The sequence below is a fragment of the Chiloscyllium plagiosum genome, unplaced genomic scaffold, assembly GCF_037043375.1.
Source record: "Chiloscyllium plagiosum isolate Xiang-an unplaced genomic scaffold, Cpla_swu_hap1 HiC_scaffold_12, whole genome shotgun sequence".
NCBI lineage: Eukaryota > Metazoa > Chordata > Chondrichthyes > Orectolobiformes > Hemiscylliidae > Chiloscyllium > Chiloscyllium plagiosum.
Window position 1 is genome coordinate 44,169,876 of NW_028270150.1, and position 22,990 is coordinate 44,192,865.

General features: G+C 50.4%; 1 protein-coding gene across 2 annotated transcripts in view; it reads right to left on the reverse strand.

Annotated features, from left to right (window-relative positions):
- Nucleotides 1–22,990, reverse strand: part of cfap91 (cilia and flagella associated protein 91) — a 111,959-nt gene that overhangs the window by 27,689 nt on the left and 61,280 nt on the right. For both annotated transcript variants that reach the window (XM_043701005.2, XM_087992732.1), the window contains 3 exons: nt 20,296–20,478; nt 16,208–16,347; nt 10,025–10,141 (listed from right to left, as the gene is read on the reverse strand). In XM_043701005.2, coding sequence (XP_043556940.1) covers nt 10,025–10,141; nt 16,208–16,347; nt 20,296–20,478 — 440 coding nt within the window. The remainder of the gene's footprint in view (nt 1–10,024; nt 10,142–16,207; nt 16,348–20,295; nt 20,479–22,990) is intronic.

A 22,990-nucleotide genomic window follows, 5' to 3' on the forward strand; every position in this document is an offset into this window, starting at 1 on the left:
ACCCAACCAACAACCACAACCACCCCCCCCACCCAACCACAACCACAACCACCCCCCACCCAACCACAAACCACAAACCACCCCCCACCCAAACCACAACCACAACCACCCCCCACCCACAACCACACCACCCCCCCACCCACAACCACACCAACCCCCCACCCACAACCACAACCACAACCACCCCCCACCCACAACCACAACCACACCACCCCCCACCCACAACCACAACCACCCCCCCACCCAACCACAACCACAACCACCCACCCACAACCACAACCACACCACCCCCCCAACCACAAACCACAAACCACCCCCCCACCCAACCACAAACCACAACCACCCCCCCACCCACCCACAACCACAACCACCCCCCAACCCACCCACAAACCACAACCATACCCCCCACCCACCCACAACCACACACCATACCCCCCACCCACCCACAACCACAACCATTACCCCCCCACCCACCCACAAACCACACCAATACCCCCCCACCCCACCACCACACCATACCCCCCCAACCCCACCCACAACCACAACCATACCCCCCCACCCACCCACAACCACACCATACCCCCCACCCACCCACAACCACACCATACCCCCCACCCACCCACAACCACACCATACCCCCCACCCACCCACAACCCACACCATACCCCCCCACCCAACCCACAAACCACACCATAACCCCCCACCCACCCACAACCACACCACAACCACCCACCCACAACCACACCACACCACCCACCCACAACCACACCACACCACCCACCCACAACCACACCACACCACCCACCCCACAACCACACCACACCACCCACCCACAACCACACACCACCCACCCACAAACCACACACCACCCACCCACAACCACACCACCCCCCACCCACAACCACACCCACCCCCCACCCACAAACCACACCACCCCCCCACCCAACCACACCACCCCGCTCCCCAACCACAACCACAACCACCCCCCTCCCAACCACAACCACACCAACCACCACCCCTCCCAACAACCACCACACCACCCCCCTCCCAACAACCACCACACCACCCCCCTCCCAACAACCACCACACCCACCCCCCTCCCAACAACCACCACACCACCCCCCTCCCAACAACCACCACATCACCCCCCTCCCAACAACCACCACATCACACCCCCCTCCCAACAACCCACCACATCACCCCCCCTCCCAAACAAACCACCCACATCACCCCCCTCCCAACAACCACCACACCACCACCGCAACCCAATCACAACCACAAACCACCCCTCCACCCAACCACAAACCACCCCTCCACCCAACCACAAACCACGCCATACCCCCCACCCAACCAAACAACCACACCCACCCCCCACCCAACCACAAACCACACCCACCCCCCACCCAACCACAACCACACCCACCCCCCCACCCAACCACAACCACACCACCCCCCTCCCCAACCACAAACCACACCACCTCCCTCCCAACCACAACCCACCACCACCTCCCTCCCAACCACAACCACACCACCTCCCTCCCAACAACCACCACACCACCTCCCTCCCAACAACCACACCACCCCCGCAGCCCAATCACAACCCACAACCACCCCTCCACAACCACACCATTACCCCCCCACCCAACCACAACCACATCCACCCCCCACCCAACCACAACTCCCCCCACCCACAAACCACACCACCCCCCACCCAAACCACAAACCACCCCCCACCCACAACCACAACCACCCCCCACCCAACCACACCACCCCCCTCCCAACCCAACAACCACCCCCCTCCCAACCACAACCACAACCACCCCCCTCCCAACCACAACCACACCACCCCCCTCCCAACCACAACCACACCACCCCCCTCCCAACCACAACCACACCACCCCCCCTCCCAACAACCACCACACCACCCCCCCTCCCAACAACCACCACACCACCCCCCTCCCCAACAACCACCACACCACCCCCGCAAACCCAATCACAACCACAACCACCCCTCCACCCAAACCACAACCACGCCATTACCCCCCACCCAACCACAACCACGCCATACCCCCCCACCCAACCACAACCACACCCACCCCCCACCCAACCACAACCACACCCACCCCCACCCAACCACAAACCACACCCACCCCCCACCCAACCACAACCACACCCACCCCCCACCCAACCACAAACCACACCCACCCCCCCACCCAACCACAACCACACCACCTCCCTCCCAACCACAACCACACCCACCTCCCTCCCAAACCACAACCACACCACCTCCCTCCCCAACAAACAAACCACACCACCTCCCTCCCAACAACCACACACCACCCCCGCAGCCCAATCACAACCCACAACCACCCCTCCACAACCACACCATACCCCCCACCCAACCACAAACCACATCCACCCCCCACCCAACCACAAACCTCCCCCCACCCACAACCACAACCTCCCCCCCACCCACAACCCACACCACCCCCCACCCCACAACCACAACCACCCCCCCACCCAAACCACAAACCACCCCCCACCCAACCACAACCACCCCCCACCCAACCCACACCACCCCCCCTCCCAACCACAAACCACAACCACCCCCCTCCCAAACCACAACCACCACCACCCCCCTCCCAACAACCACACCACCCCCGCAAACCCAATCACAAACCACAAACCACCCCTCCACCCAACCACAACCACACCATACCCCCCCACCCAACCACAAACCACACCATACCCCCCACCCAACCACAACCACACCATAACCCCCCACCCAACCACAACCACACCAATACCCCCCCACCCAACCCACAACCACACCATACCCCCCCACCCAACCACAAACCACACCATACCCCCCACCCAACCACAACCACACCATACCCCCCCACCCAACCACAAACCACACCATACCCCCCCACCCAACCACAAACCCACACCATTACCCCCCACCCAACCACAACCACACCATACCCCCCACCCAAACCACAACCACACCCACCCCCCCACCCAACCACAAACCCACACCCACCCCCCACCCAACCACAACCACACCCACCCCCCACCCAACCACAACCACACCCACCCCCCACCCAAACCACAACCACACCCACCCCCCACCCAACCACAACCACACCCACCCCCCAACCCAAACCACAACCACACCACCCCCCCTCCCAAACCACAACGACACCATCTCCCTCCCAACAAACACCACCTCCCTCCCAACAACCCACACCACCCCCGCAACCCAATCACAACCACAACCACCCCCTCCACAACCACAACCATACCCCCCACCCACCCACAACCACAACCACCCCCCACCCACCAACCCAGACCACACCATACCCCCCACCCCACAAACCAACACCATACCCCCCCACCCAACCACAACCACACCACCCCCCACCCAACCACAACCACACCACCCCCCACCCAACCACAACCACACCACCCCCCCACCCAACCACAACCACACCACCCCCCGCAACCCAATCACAACCACAACCACCCACCCACAACCACACCATACCCCCCCACCCACCCCACAAACCACACCATACCCCCCCACCCACCCACAAACCACACCATACTCCCCACCCACCCACAAACCACACCATACCCCCCCACCCATCCACAACCACAACCATACCCCCCCACCCACAACCACAAACCACCCCCCACCCACCAACCAGACCACACCATACCCCCCACCCACAACCACAACCATACCCCCCACCCAACCACAACCACACCACCCCCCCCACCCAACCACAACCACCACCCACCCCCCAACCCAAACCACAACCACCACCACCCCCGCAAACCCAATCACAACCACAACCACCCACCCACAACCACACCATACCCCCCACCCACCCACAACCACACCATACCCCCCCACCCACCCACAACCACACCATACTCCCCCACCCACCCACAACCACACCATACCCCCCACCCATCCACAACCACACCATACCCCCCCACCCACCCCACAACCACACCATTACCCCCCCACCCACCCACAACCACAACCACCCCCCACCCACCAACCAGACCACACCATACCCCCCCACCCACAACCCACACCATACCCCCTACCCACCCACAACCACACCATACCCCCTACCCACCCACAACCACACCACCCCCCACCCACAACCACAAACCACACCACCCCCCACCCACAACCACAACCACACCACCCCCCCACCCACAACCACAACCACACCACCCCCCCACCCAACAAACCACACCACCCCCCACCCACAACCACACCACCCCCCCACCCCACAACCCACACCACCCCCCACCCACAACCACAACCACCCCCCCACCCAACCCACAACCACAACCACCCCCCCACCCCAACCACAACCACAACCACCCCCCCACCCAAACCACAACCACAACCACCCCCCACCCCAACCACAAACCACCCCCCCACCCAACCACAACCACAACCACCCCCCCACCCACAACCACAACCACCCCCCACCCACAACCACAAACCACCCCCCCACCCACAACCACACCACCCCCCACCCACAACCACACCCACCCCCCACCCACAACCACACCACCCCCCCACCCACAACCACACCACCCCCCACCCCACAACCACAACCACACCACCCCCCCACCCACAACCACAACCACACCACCCCCCCACCCCACAACCACAACCACCCCACCCCCCCACCCACAACCACAACCACCCCCCACCCCAACCCACAACCACAAACCACCTCCCACCCAACCACAACCACAACCACACCACCCCCCACCCACAAACCACCACCACACCACCCCCCACCCACAACCACAACCACCCCCCACCCAACCACAACCACAAACCACCTCCCACCCCAACCACAACCACAACCACCCCCCCACCCAACCACAACCACAACCACCCCCCACCCAACCACAACCACAACCACCCCCCCACCCCACAACCACAACCACCCCCCACCCACAACCACAACCACCCCCCCACCCCACAACCACAACCCACACCACCCCCCACCCACCAACCACACCACCCCCCCACACAACCACACCACCCCCCACCCACAACCACAACCACCCCCCACCCACAACCACAACCACACCACCCCCCCACCCCACCAACCACAACCACACCACCCCCCCACCCCACAACCACACCACCCCCCACACAACCACACCACCCCCCCCCACCCCACAACCACAACCACCCCCCCACCCAACCACAACCACAACCACCTCCCACCCAACCCACAACCACAACCACACCACCCCCCACCCACAACCACAACCACACCACCCCCCACCCCACAACCACAACCACCCCCCACCCACAACCACAACCACCTCCCACCCAACCCACAACCACAACCACCCCCCACCCAACCACAACCACAACCACCCCCCACCCAACCACAACCACAACCACCCCCCACCCACAACCACAACCACCCCCCACCCACAACCACAACCACCCCCCCACCCACAACCACAACCACACCACCCCCCCACCCACAACCACACCACCCCCCACACAACCAACACCACCCCCCACCCACAACCACAACCCACCCCCCACCCACAACCACAACCACCACCACCCCCCACCCACAACCACAACCACACCACCCCCCACCCACAACCACACCACCCCCCACACAACCACACCACCCCCACCCACAAACCCACACCACCCCCCACCCACAACCACAACCACCCCCCACCCACAACCACAACCACCCCCCCACCCACAACCACAACCACCCCCCACCCACAACCACAACCACACCCACACCACCCCACCCCCCACCCACACCACCCCCCCACACAACCACCCCCCACCCACAACCACAACCACACCACCCCCCACCCCACACCACCCCCCACACAACCACACCACCCCCCACCCACAACCACAACCACCCCCCCACCCAACCACAACCACAACCACCTCCCACCCAACCACAACCACAACCACCCCCCACCCAACCACAACCACACCCCACCCAACCACAACCACAACCACCCCCCCACCCAACCACAACCACAACCACCCCCCACCCAACCACAAACCACACCCACCCCCCCACCCAACCAAAAACCACACCCCACCCCCCACCCACCCACAACCCACACCACCCCCCCACCCACCCCCACAACCACACCACCCCCCACCCACAACCACACCACCCCCCCACCCACAACCACACCACACCCCACCCCACAACCCCACACCACCCCCCACCCAACCGCAAACCACACCACCCCCCACCCAACCGCAACCACAACCACCCCCCCACCCAACCGCAACCACAACCACCCCCCTCCCAACCGCAGCCACACCACCCCCCCTCCCAACCGCAACCACACCACCCCCCTCCCAACCGCAACCACACCACCACCGCAACCCAATCACAACCACAACCACACCTCCGCAACCCAATCACAACCACAACCACACCTCCACAACCACACCATACCCCCCCACCCACCCACAACCACACCATACCCCCCCACCCACCCACAACCACACCATACCCCCCACCCACCCACAACCACACCATACCCCCCCACCCACCCCACAACCCACACCCACCCCCCCATCCAACCACAACCACACCACCTCCCTCCCAACCACAACCACACCACCTCCCTCCCAACAACCACACCACCCCCCGCAACCCAATCACAACCCACAACCATCCCTCCCACAACCACAACCACCCCCCACAACCACCCCCCACAACCACAACCACCCCCCACCCAACCACAACCACAACCACCCCCCACCCAACCACAACCACCCCCCCCACCCAACCACAACCACCCCCCCACCCACAAACCACCCCCCCCACCCACAACCACACCACCCCCCTCCCAACAACCACACACCACCCCCCTCCCAACAACCACACCACCCCCCTCCCAACAACCACAACCACCCCTCCACCCAACCACAACCACACCATACCCCCCCACCAACCCACAACCACAACCACCCCCCCACCAACCCACAACCACAACCACCCCCCACCAACCCACAACCACAACCACCCCCCCACCAACCCACAAACCACAACCACCCCGCACCCAACCACAACCACAACCACCCCGCACCCAACCACAACCACAACCAACCCCCCCACCCAACCACAAACCACACCACCCCCGCAATCCAGTCACAACCACAAACCACCCCTCCACCCAACCACAAACCACACCATTACCCCCCCACACACCCACAACCACACCACCCCCGCAACCCAATCACAAACCACAAACCACACCATACCATATCCCCCACCCACCCACAAACCACACCACCCCCCCACCCACAACCACACCACCCCCGCAACCCAATCACAACCACACCCATACCCCTCCACCCACCCACAACCACACCATACCATACCCCCCCCACCCACCCACAACCACACCATAACCATACCCCCCCCACCCACCCACAACCACACCATACCATACCCCCCCCACCCACCCACAACCACACCATACCATATCCCCCACCCAACCCACAACCCACACCATACCATATCCCCCACCCAACCACAACCACACCACCCCCGCAACCCAATCACAACCACAACCACACCACACCATACCCCCCCCACCCCCCCCACCACCACACCATACCCCCCCCACCCCCCCACCACCACACCATACCCCCCCCACCCCCCCACCACCACACCACCATACCCCACCACCCCCCCCACAACCACAACCATACCCCCCCACCCCCCCACAACCACACCATACCCCCCCACCCCCCCACAACCACACCATACCCCCCCCACCCCCCCCACAAACCACACCATACCCCCCCCACCCCCCCACAACCAACACCATACCCCCCCCACCCCCCCACAACCACACCATACCCCCCCCACCCCCCCACAACCACAACCATACCCCCCCCACCCCCCCCACAACCACACCATACCCCCCCACCCCCCCACAAACCACACCATACCCCCCCCACCCCCCCACAACCACACCATACCCCCCCCACCCCCCCACAACCACACCATACCCCCCACCACCCCCCACAACCCACACCATACCCCCCCCACCCCCCCCACAACCACACCATACCCCCCCCACCCCCCCACAACCACACCATACCCCCCCACCCACACCATACCCCCCCCACAACCACACCATACCCCCCCACCCACACCATACCCCCCCACCCACCCACAACCACACCATACCCCCCCACCCACCCACAACCGCAACCACCCCCCACCCAACCACAACCGCAACCACCCCCCACCCAACCACAACCGCAACCACCCCCCCCACCCAACCAACAACCGCAACCACCCCCCACCCAACCACAACCGCAAACCACCCCCCACCCCACAACCGCAACCACCCCCCACCCACAACCATACCACCCCCCACCCACAACCACACCACCCCCCCACCCACAACCACACCACCCCCCCACCCACAACCACACCACCCCCCACCCACAACCACACCACCCCCCCACCCACAACCACACCACCCCCCACAACCCACACCACCCCCCCACCCACAACCACACCACCCCCCACAACCCACACCACCCCCCACCCACAACCACACCACCCCCCCACCCAACAGCAACCACACCGCCACCAACTGCCCCCTCCACCCAACTGCATCCACCCCAAAAACCAGCCCCTCCACCCGACTGCAAACCACCCCACCACCACCAGCCCAACGCGACCGCAAGCATCCCCACACCAGCCCCCTCCACTCTACCACAACCACCCCCCACCTCCAGCCCCTCCACCCAACCACAACTACCCGCCACAATAACCCCCCACAACCAACCACAACCACCCCTCCACGCATCCACAACCACCCCCCAACAATCGAGACTTGACCTGCAAAACTTGCACCACCAGCAGCCCCTCCACCCAACCGCAACCACCCCCCCACCACCAGCCCCCTGCACCCTACCACAACCACCCCCCACCACCAGCCCCTCCACCCAACCACAGCTACCCGCCACAATCACCCCCCCACAAACCAACCACAACCACCCCCTCCACGCATTCACAACCACCCCCCAAACAATCCCGAGACTTGACCTGCAAAACTTGCACCCTTCTGGACTCATCCTACTGACAAACTACTCAACCAGACTTGGCCTCAGAAGGACCCACTCATTTAGGCAGATTCACTCAGCCACAACTGAACTCACACTGCAGACCTGTTTCCATAGCTTCACTCTACTACCCCACCACCACTCACCACACCTCCTCTTCTCCTCCCGCTTCCCCCCCCCCCCCCCCCCCCCCCCCCCACCCCCACAAGATCCTAGCCTTATACACTCTCCTCCTGCCACCACCCTATAGATTCCTTCCCCAGTGGACCCCAGCAGGACAGATTCCCTCCCCTCAACCCAGCCTGGTCCTGCAGACACGTTTTCACCAACTTGTTCAACTGCTGCTACTCACCTTCTCATCTCGATGCAGCTGGTGATTAGAGGAACAGCTCCTTTCAAAATTTCTCAGTTCCATGTAGGGTGACTTGTGTTTCTGATCAGCCTTTCCTATGATAGATTTTTCCCTAAGTGATTCAGCTCAGCGCCCCATGTATTTTCAGTGCTTCTGAACACCGTGACATACATGTAAATTATCAGCACATTGGTGCATCTTACAAAATACAGAGTCATTTGCACCAGCGTCCATCAAATTGAACTTACTTAAATCTACTGAGCTATTAAGTTCCATAAAAGTCAGCAGGTCAGTATTACATCCAATGTAAGATGTGGCATGTACTAAAATATGAACAATCAATCATTAATTTGGGACCCCAACTGGTGAATCTTTCTAAAGCCATCACAATTTAACCTTCTGGACAGTCTTTTCATAGACATGCATTAAAATCCATTTTAATTTTTTTAATTCAAGTTGAAGATGAACAGTAGAAAATAAATTGTTAAAAACATACTTTCTTCTTTGAAAGGTAACATTATTCCCCTTACCTCAGGTGGCTGCTCAACAGTTGGCGTTGGGGGACGACGAACAGGTTTTAAAATCTTAAACAGGAAGCGAAGTGGCTTTTCTGGTTGTGCCCCTTTAAATTTCGCTTCCCGTATTGCCTGAATATTTTAGATATAAGATCTGTAAGTTTACAGTCTTTACTACTATTCTTTAAATCATCTATTCATAATTAGATTAAACAACAGTGATTCTTAAGGTATTTCTACTTCTTAATGTAAAAGATAAATCTTTTAGTCAATGATTAGTAGCACTACTAATATTTTTAAATCCTTTTTCACATGTGATTATTAGAATAGGGAGTCAAGACAGACTGAGGAGAATAAGGAAATGTAGAGAAGTTGATGTAAAATTAAGTGGAAACAGTGTTGGTGTCATGGTGCAATGATGACACACCCCTATCTGCATCAATGGAACTGAGGGGGAGAGGGTCAAGAGTGTCAAGTTCCCAGTGACAATCAACAATCTGTACTGGACTGCCCACATAGATATGATGATCTAGAAACCACAACAACGTCTGTTCCTCCTCAGGCAGCTTAGGAAATTTGGTATGTCCATAAGAAGCCTCACCAACTTTTATAGATGCACCACATGCATTCTATCTGGGTACATCATGGCTTGGTACAGCAACTGGTCTGCCCAGGACTGTAAGAAACTACAGAAAGTCGTGAACACAGCCCAGTCCCTCACAAGTGCCAACCTCCCATCCATGGACTCCAACTACACCTCTCGTTGCTGTGGAAAGGCAGTCAACATCATCAAAGACCCCTCACCATGATAATACTCTCCAACCTCTTCCATCAGGCAAAAGCTTAAACACACAAATTAATGGATTCAAGAACAGTTTCTTTCCTGCTGTTATTAGAATGCTGAATGGACTTTTCTAACTTCAAATCTAATATTAATCCTGCTTTTGTCATCTCCTGTGCCTCCCTCTATCTAAACACCCCATGATCTGTATGTCCTTGTTTGTTATAATCTATCTATACTGCATGCGAAGAACAACTTTTCACGTACTTAGGTGCATGTGACAACAATAAATCAAATCAAACCAAATGACAAGCCTACTCAGTGAAATGGTGTTAAGGTCAGAGGGGAGGCATACCAGAATCCATTCCTCGTTCTGGCAATATTCACCACCATGATGGTGAACAGGACATTGGTCTTGCTTTCCTCCTAATAAAGCCAATTAAATTATAATAAATACTTGTTCAGAGTTTGACTGAGATGACAAGGGGTAATATCCCTTTAAGAGTTTGCTACTCGTCCTCTCTAAGAGTCTCAGACAGAGGCACAGACCTGTCCAAATTCCAAGTATCCTGTCATACAAACACTGAACAATTCATTGACCATGTGTAGATGCAAATCCAGTGCCTGGGTTGCTCAGGCTACACTTGTCAATAGCCTCCTGCAAATGGTCCTGCACAACAGTCAGAAGAGTAACCCTCACAGTTGGTGTCATGTTAAAGCAGTCACGGAAGGGTGTCCTCACAGTCAGCATCATGGTGAAGCTGTCTAGGACAGGTGTCCTTGCAGTCAGCAATACAGTGAAGCAGACTGGGAAGAGTGCTTTGTAAAGAAGCTATGGCAGGGAAATGCCAACCAATCAAGGTTTTGCCCCCGATTCAATTGATTGTAGTTTTGCTAGGACTCCTTGATGCCACACTTGGTCACACAGGCCTCGATGTCACTCGACCTCAATTTGGGAATACCGTTTTCAGCCATGCTGAAACCAAGGGTGTAAGGAGGTCAAGAGCAGAATAGCCTGGAGAAACCCAAACTGGAACTCACTGAGCAGGTAGTCACTTAGTAGGTGTTGCTTGTTAGCACCTTTGATGGTACCTTCCATCACTATTTGTCCTTCTTTTTGTGTACAGGACATATCTGGGCAATTTTCTACATTGTTGAGTAGATGCCAGTGTTGAAGCTGTACTAGAACAACTTGGCTAGAGGTGTAGAGAGCAGCAGGTCAGGCAGCATCAAAGGAGAAGGAGAATCGACGTTTCGGGCATTATGCCCAAAACGTCGATTCTCCTTCTCCTTTGATGCTGCCGGACCTGCTCCGCTTTTCCAGCAACACATTTTTAAGCTCTGATCCCCAGCATCTGCAGTCCTCACTTTCTCCTTGGCGAGAGGTGTGCCAAGTTCTGGAACACAAGTCTTCAGTATTATTACAGGCACTTTATAGATAATTGAAAATGGACAGCTGGCCATGAGAGCACTGTTACAACGAGCTTTGAGTAACAGTATCTCAAGCAAAATATAAATGCAACAGGATGTTCACAGTTCTTGAATAGTTCTATCATTGAAAATCAGTAGCCTTCCCTCAGCCATTCTATAACTTCTGGAATAATGGGGCGTAACAGCACAAGATCAGACAAGAACACTCACTTGCAGGACAGGCATTTAGGAATACTTAGGATGCCTAAAATGGACAAATGTATGGAAATCGGTGGGGGGGGGGGGGGGGGGGGGTGTTAATCTGAATCAAAACTTGATTTAGCCCCTCTTGCTCTTTTAATGTGATAGATTTGATCCCTTGGCTTCTCCCCCACACCCCTTCCCCTCTTCCTCCACTCTCTCAGTGGCTGGCTCCTGAATAGAACATTGCCCTTCATAATTTTGAGTTTGTGGAGAGTATAGCATATTGTCACAAACATGGATATCATAGGAAATGTCTTTAAAGTGATCTTTGCAGCAAATCTCCACTCTAGGAGGTGCAGGTAGGATGGGCTGAATAGAATCATAGAACCAGACACTACATCCATATCAACCAGGAATCCTAAACCGAACTCGTCCCATTTGCCTGCATTTTCTTTTAATTATTTTCCTCTAAAGTCATATCCCTCTAAACCCTTCTTATCCATGTACCTGTCCAGCGATAATTTAAATGTTGTAATTCTATCTACATCTAGCACTTTCTCTAGTAGCTCATTCCATATACACACCACATCTGTGAAAAAGTTGCCCCCAGGTTTATTTTAAATCTTTCCCCTCTCACCTTAAACCTATGCCCTCTAGTTTTGGACTGCCCTACCCTGGGGAAAAGAGCTAGACAATTCACCTTATCTATGCCCCTCATGACTTTATAAACCTCTCTAAGGCTATCCCTCAGACTCCTACGCTCCAGGGGAAAGAAGTCCCAGCCTATCCAGCCTCTCCCTATAACTTAAACCCTCCAGTTTCGGTAACATTCTTGTAAATCTTTTTTACACCCTTTCCAGTTTTACCCACCACATCTTCCTATAGCCGGGCAATAAGAATTATATGCATACTCCAAATGTTGCCTTATCAATGTCTTGTATATGATGTCCGACTCTCACTGATGAAGGCAAAAGTGCCAAACACCTTCTTCACCATCCGGTTTACCTGTGATGCCACTTTCGAGGAACTATGTACCTGCACCCCTGGGTCTCTCTGTTTGACAAGATGGCCTTACCATTAACTGTGAGAGTCCTGCCCTGGTTTGTTTTACCAAAATGCAACACTTCACATTTATCTGAATCAAACTCCATCTGCCATTCCTCGGCCCACTAGCCCAGTTGAACAAGATCCTGTTGTACTCTTAGAAAACCTTCTTCACTGTTCACTATATCATGAATTTTGGCGTTATTGCAAACTCACTAACCATGCCTCCTATTTATTTATTCAAATTGTTTACATAAATGACGAACAACTGTGGACCCAGCATTGATCCTTGCAGCACATTCTGGTTGCAGGTCTGCAGTCTGAACAACAACTCTCTACTGCCACTCACTGTCTCCTACAGTCAAGCCAATTTTGTATCCAGTTTGCTAACTCCCCCTGGATTCCACATGATCTAACCTTAATAACCAGTCTACCACGTGGGAGCTTGTCGAAGGCCTTGTTAAAGTCCATGTAGAGAATGTCTACTGCTCTGTCTTCATCGGTCTTCTTCTTGGTCATCTCTTCAAATAACACAATCAAGTTTTGATTTGGGGATGCCGGTGTTGGACTGGGGTGTACAAAGTTAAAATCACACAACACCAGGTTATAGTCCAACAGGTTTAAGTGGAAGCGCATTAGCTTTCGGAGAGCCGCTCCTACAACTACCTGATGAAGGAGCGGCACTCCGAAAGCTAGTGTGCTTCCAATTAAACCTGTTGGATTATAACCTGGTGTCGTGTGATTTTTAATCTCAATCATGTTTGTGAGACAAGGTGTCCCACACACAAAGTCCTATCTCTCAGAATCTCTTCCAGCAACATACACACTATTGACATCAAGCTCACTGGTCTGAGTTCCCTGACTTTTCAATGCAGCCTTTCTTAAATACTAGCAGCACAACATTAGCCACTTTCCAGTCTTCTAGCACCTTACCCATGGCTGTTGATGATACAAATGTCTCTTAGAAGCCCCACAATTTCTTCCCTAGCTTCCTACAATGCCCTGAGATACATTTGATCAGGTCTTTTGGATTTATCTACCTTAATGCATTTTAAGACCTCCAGCACTTCCTTCTCTATAACGTGGACTCTTCTCAAGACATCACTATTTATTTCCCAGAGTTCCCTTGTATCCATATCTTTCTACACAGTAAAAACTGATGCAAAATATTAATTTAGGATCTCACCCATCTCCTGTCGTTCCACACACAGATGGCCTCACTGATCTTCAAGAGGCCCTATTCTCTCCCTAGTTACTCTTTTGCCTTTAGAATACTTGTAGAATTCCTTTGGATTCTCCTCAACCTTATCTTCCTCCTGCACCATAACAATCCTGTGATCAGCAGCCTGATGGATTGCTTCATGGTGCTGATTAGACTCCATACCTCCCATTGAAAGTCCACTGTCAGTTAGTGCTTTTACTGGATGACTGGTTTGCAAAATAGAGTGGGGTCAACTCGCAGGTTTTCACATTTGGTAAATGTTGAAAGATTGCTTCTGCTAACTGGGGTCCTAGAACTAAAATGGAGATGAGAAAGAATTCTTTCATTCAGAGACTGGTAAATCTTTGTAATGCTTTGCCACAGTAAGCTGTGGAAGCTCAGTTAATGAGTATGTTCGAGCCAAAGAACAATAGATTTCTAGCTGCCAATGACATCTAGAGATATGGAGATAGCATGGGAAAACAGCATTGAGATGAATGATCATTCATCAAATAACACAGTGTCTTGAAAGACTAAATGCCTGCTTATGCTCCTATGTTCCCGTGCTCTTACATTTCATTGATGTAGGGGTACATCAAGGCACATACATGGGCAATTAAAAGACAAGTAACTCCTCTCTCCTCTTGTAAAGATCCTCTGTAATTGCTTGGATATTTCTGTAGGCAGTAAGTTGTTAAAAGGTTTCAATATCATCTTTTCCCACCTTGAAAGAACCAGTTGTAAGGGATGAGAGGGTGGTGGTTATCTTCAGAGTTACTGGGAAAGCCCTCCTTGCCCTATTTGAGAGTCCAGGTCATCACAATGAAGCTGAACTGTCTCCCCAGTGAAGCAAAGCATCTTGAGGTATTGCTTCTGACTCATCCCAATGTAGGATTAGTGTACCCAAAAGACCATCTCAAAGAGGGACCATCTAAACAAAGTCACCCTTCCTTACAGAAGTTTGCTTCTCTAATTCCTCATCTGCACATCTTGCTCACGTTGCACAGAAAATGCACTGGAACTATTGCTCCCATAGCTATGCAAACCATTTTATATGTTCTTCCCATCATTGTTAGCAGAAATCTTAAAAAAGCTACGAGCAACTCAACATAATGTTTGCATCAACTTAGCATTAGCACACATAGGTCAAATGTACCTCAGCTGCAACCTATTGTTAGCATTTTAAATAGCCCAGAACAGGACCCATTGTGTGTTCGGTATTGCTTCAGGAGTGAATAAGAATGACAGTCGTTGGACTTTCATTAGTCAATCTGTGCATTGCATTAGCCTGTTGAAGATAGAATAGGCTAGAAATGGCTAATTATGAATAAATTGCATTGTCAGTCAGTCGGGTAGATATAACCTATTTGGGTAAGTTTATGCAGACAGTGACACCTTCCAGCTGTAGTTCCAAACAAGTGTGTTCCAATCATTTTTAACAGGATAAGTCATCAGTATTAACTATTATTTTACTCATATATTTCTCTAAATTTATAAACCAAAATTCAAAAACAAAAGCCAGCAATTTCTATGACTCTATTTATTCATGAACATATACCTTGTGAATTTTAGCAAGCTCCATCTCTCTTCGTGCAGCATAATTCAAAGTGCCATCCTTTGTTGTTTTTTTTGGTCTCTGAATTCGTATTCGTGGTTGAGTGACAAAATCTGGTAGAGTTTCCTCTAATTCTAATATACCTAAAAAAAACATTGAAAGCTTAAAGAAGCCTAAAGACAATTTTAAGTTGTAAAAATCCCTTTCAATTTTTTTAAAAGAGGAACTTGCTTGCATAAATTTACTTTAGTGTAACTTTTATAATCACAGATTAGACCACAAAATATATGCTCTGATCTGGTTCAGGACCAGAAAGCTTCGTCTTTACAATACGCAAAGTTTGAGATTTTGGATACTTACTAAGAAAATAAAAGCACAAAATTTCATGGTTTTGAAAAAAAATCAAACTGTTACTATGCAAAGTTACAACAGCCAGACAATCCACAATATTATACACTGGGTGGAATCTTACAGGGGCCTGAGCAATATTGGGTATGATGGGATTTGTGGCAGAATTGTACAAGAAGTCAAGCAAGGCTTATCTCAACATTGGGAACAACTCATTGTATCTTTTATGCATTTGCTGAGCAGTGAGGTGAGTTTCTTGTTACATAGCAGCAAGTTGCCAAAGAACAGGGATTATAGCTTGTTAAATGCCTGATTAAAGCCACAACTTGCCTCATTAATTTTCAGCTTTCTATCTTACCAAATGTGGCAAAATTTTCCACAAGTAAGTCGGAGCAGAACCTGGTGATTACAGCTTGCCACTTGCTCCAAAGGACTTTCATGTTGAACACTGGGCACAAACATCTCAGAAACAGAGTAAACACAAACAGGAATAGTCCAGTCAGCCTTCAAGCCCACTCCACTGTTCAACATGATTATGTTGATCATCTAACTCAGTACCCTGTTTCTGCTTTCTCTCCATATCTTTTGGCCCTTTAGCCCTGAGAGCTATACCTAATTCATTCTTGAAAACATTCAATGCGTTGTTCTCAAATGCTTTGTGTGGCAGAGAATTCCTCAGGCACACCATTCTCTCTGGGTAAAAAAATATCACATCTCAGTCCTAACTGGTCTACCTCATACCCCTAGACTATGATCCCTTGATCTGGACTCTCTATTCATCAGGATCCTGAGATTTGTACTAACTAGTCCATTTAGAATTTTATAGGCATTTTATCTCGCATTCCTTCCTAGCATTGCCTCACCTTGCCTTTGTGCATTGTGTCCCCACAGCCAGAGAAACCAGGCACATCTTCTCCTGTTTTGCCTTGCTATTTAGATCAGATACATAACCAGGAAGCTTAACATGGTTGTCAGTAGTCCTCAGTCAAGGGAGATAGCCTTCAGTCAGGGCTCACAATACAGTAGCCAACAACAGTCTCTGATTCCAGTCCAGGGGCTTGGACATGGTCAATCAGCTGCTTGGGGCAGTCAAAGCCAGGTTGCTCTCCATGTAAGGGGTGAGGAGCCAAACATCTGGAAGTCCTCCACCTGTCTTGACTCTTTCTGCTGTTTTCCTACTGGAATAAGGAAGGCAGAATAATAAGGGAGATAGAGGTGGGAGGTACAGGTGCATGTAGGGATGTGTCCTGAGCAAATGAGTGGACAGTGCAGAGAGCATGCAGCATTAGTAGTATCAGAGATTGGGATTGGTGACACTGAGCAAGGAATGATGTTGCAGGCAATAGTAAGATTAGTACAAAATGAGACCAGATGGAAGTTGGTATAGTTGCAGGGATAGAGTGAAAAGTGCACTGGAAAAAAGTTATGGCATAGCTGGAGAAATGCAGAAGGTCATCGACCTTCTCCATACATTGCTGTGCATTCCTCCAGATAGCTGAAACTGCACTGGTTACTTCAGACATGGTCTATTGCCTCCTTTGCTGGTGCTGGGACAAAAGGATGGTCCAGCCTGTGCACTACCCCATCCAGCAGGAACTACCCTGTCTGCAAAGTAAGGACCAAATTTCCCTGACTGCCAAGACTGGAGAAACTAAGAAAACACACAAAATCTTGCGGCAAAAAAAACCTCCATCAAAAATATCAATGCAACTCACGCTTAGGCAATAAAACATAAGTTTCTACTCCAAAGTCCAGAAACAACACGAGATAAATATGAGTAACAGACAACCGGTGATCAAACATCCAACAGAGCAAATTAAATAGCAAATGCAATAATGTCAGATCCTCAAGAACCTCAAAACATTTGAGATATTGTGGGTCATTAAATCTTTACAAACGATTCCAAATTCTTCACTTTCAAATATCTAGCTTCAGAACTCTCTCCAAAGCCTAATCTTCGTGGACATTAATACCCCTTAGAATAATTGATTCATCCAGTACAGAACAGCACCATTGAATCTGCATCAACAAAAAAAATTCAATCTATATTACCTCCCAGAACTTAGACCATAGACATGTATGTGATGACATTTCAAGTGCTGATCAAAGCATTTTTTTAAAATTAAGATTTCCCACCTCAACTACCTACCCAATCAGTCTATTTCAGATTCTCTCCACGCTGAGTAAAAAAACATTTTCCTCAAATCCCCTCTAATCCTCCTGTTTTTCACTTTAAGGTTATACCTCTTTGTTAATGACTCTTCAATGAATGCAAACAGCTGCTTATCGTTTATTTTCTCCTGGATTCACTCATCTGAATTCTAGAAGCAGCACAATTCCAATAAATCCTCAGACAATAGGTTTTGCCTCTGGGTTTTCCTGAACTTCGATCATTTTCAGTTGCCTCAACCAAATACTACTCGTGAGCTTCCTTGACCCCACTCTCAGCTAAGTATTATTAACTCATGGGCTTCTACTGACACCCCACAGTTCCAAGAGCTTTTCCTGAGCTTTAACCCAACATAGCAACACCTACTGGTGCCCCGCACTTCTCCAAGCCTTACCTACATGGGTTGCTCTTCAGAGGGTCAGTGTGGACTTGTTGGGCCGAAGGGCCTATTTCCACACTGTAGGGAATCTAATCTATCAAATGGTTTCTGGGACTTCTTCCCAACCACAGAGAGCTAATGATCTTAGCTGCCATCTCAGCAGCTCATCTAACGACAGCACCTTTCTAGCATGGTGCTTATTCCTCTGCTTCTGGCTCTCTCTCGCTCTCTGAATAAGATCCTTTTAGTAAGGTTTGAACTATTCTGAGTGACCTATTGAAATTTTTCCAACAAGCCTCACAGTACAAATGGACACACAAAAATAGATTTCATTACACAACTTTGTACTGTTCATTTGTACAAAGTCGAAAAATGGGTTGTGCTTTGTGCTCTCTCCCACACTGAGTTTGATGATGGGGCCATTTAATTAATAAAGACGGCAGCAGAAAAGGACATGCAACATTTCTGCCCCACCCCAGGTTAATTCCATGGAAGGAATACCCTTGAGTAGCATTCCTGTACCACCACCAATTCAGGCCTATACATGAGCAATTAACATATATTTAAGGGCTTCATTCCATTGTCACTGATATTACTCCGGCCTGTTTTGGGTTTCTTTGCATCTGATTTAAAAGTTGTTCCCTCTGACCTCCCTGTCTCCCCTACAGGTCTTGCTCCCTCCCTGCTCCTGTCCTGAGCAACATCTCACTAGAAACCAATCTTTACTCCAGACTCTGGTCTCAGCCAGCTTTCATGATCCCTGTTATCTCTACAAGATTTCACCCCTTGTCTTTGGCAATTACATTTGATGAAAACTGGAACAATTTTTAAACTAATTTATGAGGGATTATTTCAGTGAAAACTTGTATGCAATTTAGCTTCCACGGTACAAGTAGTATGTACCTATAATGCTTCCCAAGATTCACCTTCATATCAACCATGGTTATGCAGCAACAAGATACCAACCTCTCTTGGTTAAAATGGATAAAGTTTTATTTCCAAATATAAGGGTTAATACTGAAGAATATTTTGTGGACTAAAGACAGTACAAAGAGATTTGGAACTCATTGTAATTTTTATAAAATGATTCTATTGTGTATAGTTGAAGATTGCCTGTTGGATATTCAGCTGACAAAGAAACCCAAAACAGACTGCAAATTATACAATTTGGTAGTTTCTGTAGCACTAACTTACCATTAAACGTGGAAAGAAAATGACTTTTTACAATGAAACGTTCTGCATTCTGGTCTGGAAACCGGCCATTTCGAGAGACTGGTGCATAAACTTGTGATCCATAATCGGCATAGTCCTGGATGCAGTTACGCCGCTCAAGCTTCCCTTCCACATTTCTTCTTTTAGCTGTTAATTTTCTTATTTCTGTAAGTACATTTGTTAAAATGTTAATGCATACCAGTGTACATGTTTATATAAAACTTTTATAGTTAAGTAATATTCAGGCCACACAAGTGCCAGGCAAAAATCATCTCCAACAAGACAGAATCCAACCATTGTCCCTTGAGATTTAATGGCATCACCATTCACTAGCAACATCCTGTTGTAGAAACTGAACTGAACGAACCATTCAAATATTATGGCTAAAGATGCTGGGAATTCTACAATGAGAAATTACCTGTCGCCCTACTGTGTCACCACAATCTACAAGGCACACATCAGGAGTGTGATAGAATAATCTCTACTTTCCTGGATGGATTCTTCAAACTATGCTCAAGAAGCTTGACATCATCTAGGTCAAAGCAGCCCACTTGATTGGCACCTAATCCACACCCTCAACATTCACACCCTTTCCCACCGAGGCACAGTGACAGCAGTTTGTACCGCCTACAGGATACATTGCAGTAACACCTTAACTCTCTCTAGACAACATCTTCAAAACCTGTGACCTCTACCACCCAGAACAACAAGACAACCAGATGCATGGGAACACCGCCAACTACATGATTCCATCCAAATTACATACCATCCTTATTTGCAATTAAATTGCCTTCACTGTCAATGGGTCAGAATTCTGAAACTCTCTTCTCAACAACAATGTGGGGATCTCTACTGTCCAAGAACTGAAACAGTTTAAGGAGTGAGATCATCACCACCTTTTCTAGGGCAATTAGGGATGGGTTAGGGCAGAAAGTGATGCCCACATTCCGTGACTGAATTTTTAAAAATATTCAATTATTAAACTTTGATAAGTAGAATTTAACTTATGTAAAACTGCACTGAATAGGAAAGCTGATAGTGGGTCAGGAGTCTGCAATTAAAGCAGGCTTTACCACGGTTCTTCAATTCAGCCACTATATTAGCATCCATCTTTCAAGTTCCCAATATAATCGGGGGAGGTCCACGAGGAATGGTCTATCAAATCTTTCAAAGGAAGGATTTCTAATGAAAGGACCCTCGGTTGTTAGAAGAGTCATGAGAGATTTGAAAATTTAACTTTGTTTCTTTCTCCACAAATGCAGCCAGATCTGTTGATTTTTTTTCCAGCATTTTGTTTCTATTATGTTAAAATGGCTGACTTGTATTTAGATTCCAAAGGCTGTTGTGATCGAAGAAATGGAAAAGAAATTTGTGAAGACTACCCCTGCCTCGTACCACAACTGCTTTGCTTCCTCCCTCCACCTCAAAATCCCCAGGTCTCTGATTCTTACCTGGAGGTCCTGTTCAGAGTCTGAGAAACTGAAAAGTAATGACCTTTCTAGAATTCTGCAGATAAAACACTTCTCAAACCATGCAGCTGCATTCATTCCTCAATTACATTTCCTATGATCTTTGCATCATTTCACAAATGTGTGTCACAGCCAGTCAACATAAGTGTTGACCTTCCCTCCTATCCACACAATCCATTTGTCACATTCACAAGCTTCTGCTTTCTGTCTTTACATTAGAACACAATTCTAGGCTGAGACAGAAAATCAGGACAGGAAATGAGAAGGTGGTGTACTTTCAGGTTGGCACCTTTACAGCCATGGAAAATGCATTCCCACCTGTTCAATGGGAAGCAGGTCCTGTTCCAGGCACAGCAGATAATGACTTGCCATGAAAACATAAGCCTTCTGAAGAACTTGTGCTCTCACATGTTGAGTGAATTGATTCTTTGTCCACCTGCACAGGTGCTGTTGAGGTTTCGCTTCTTTTGAGCCATACCTCCGTAAGCATCCCTCTGGAGTAGCGTATTGTTGAGGAGAAGGCAGCTAGTGCTGTGTTGGCTCTCCTCTTATGTCTCAATAGAGATAGTTAGCACTGCTTGAGCCAATGCCATGTTGCAGTGAAGGCTGGCAACAAGGAATGTTGATCAAGTTGAGTAAAATCCAAGATAGGTGAACTGACTTTCAACAGTTTGCAATGTATCCATCAGTGAAAGTACAACCTCTGAAGAATTGCTCTGAGCAGTCGCCTAGGCATGGCCGCAGGTATTCAGTTTTGCTATTTGAAGATTCCCGCCTGTCACATTCACTCAAGAATGATGATTTCCGCCGCCCGCCCCCCCGTTCTCTCAGCTGGCTGGCTGGCTCTCACTAGTTCTCAGCAACTTGAAAGACTCATGTACTGCCTTTTAAACCCAGACTGCTCGGTTAAACTAAATTCTAAGTTAATTGGGATTTAAATATTTTAAATTACTTCCTTGACAGCTTCACAGATGTTCCCAATCCACCCAGGTTAAATCTGGAAATGGGAGGGATCTAGTGAGACTCCCAACCATAACTCATTATTTTTAGGGATTTAAACATCCCTTTCTATCCACTTTCCACCTTCCATTACCCCTTGACAGTTAGAATTCTGTCTTCAGAATCATAGAACCATCTTCTTATCAATTCTTGTGCCATCACCAAAATGGTCCAAGTGTAATTTTGGTTCTTTTCCCAAAATTAATTCA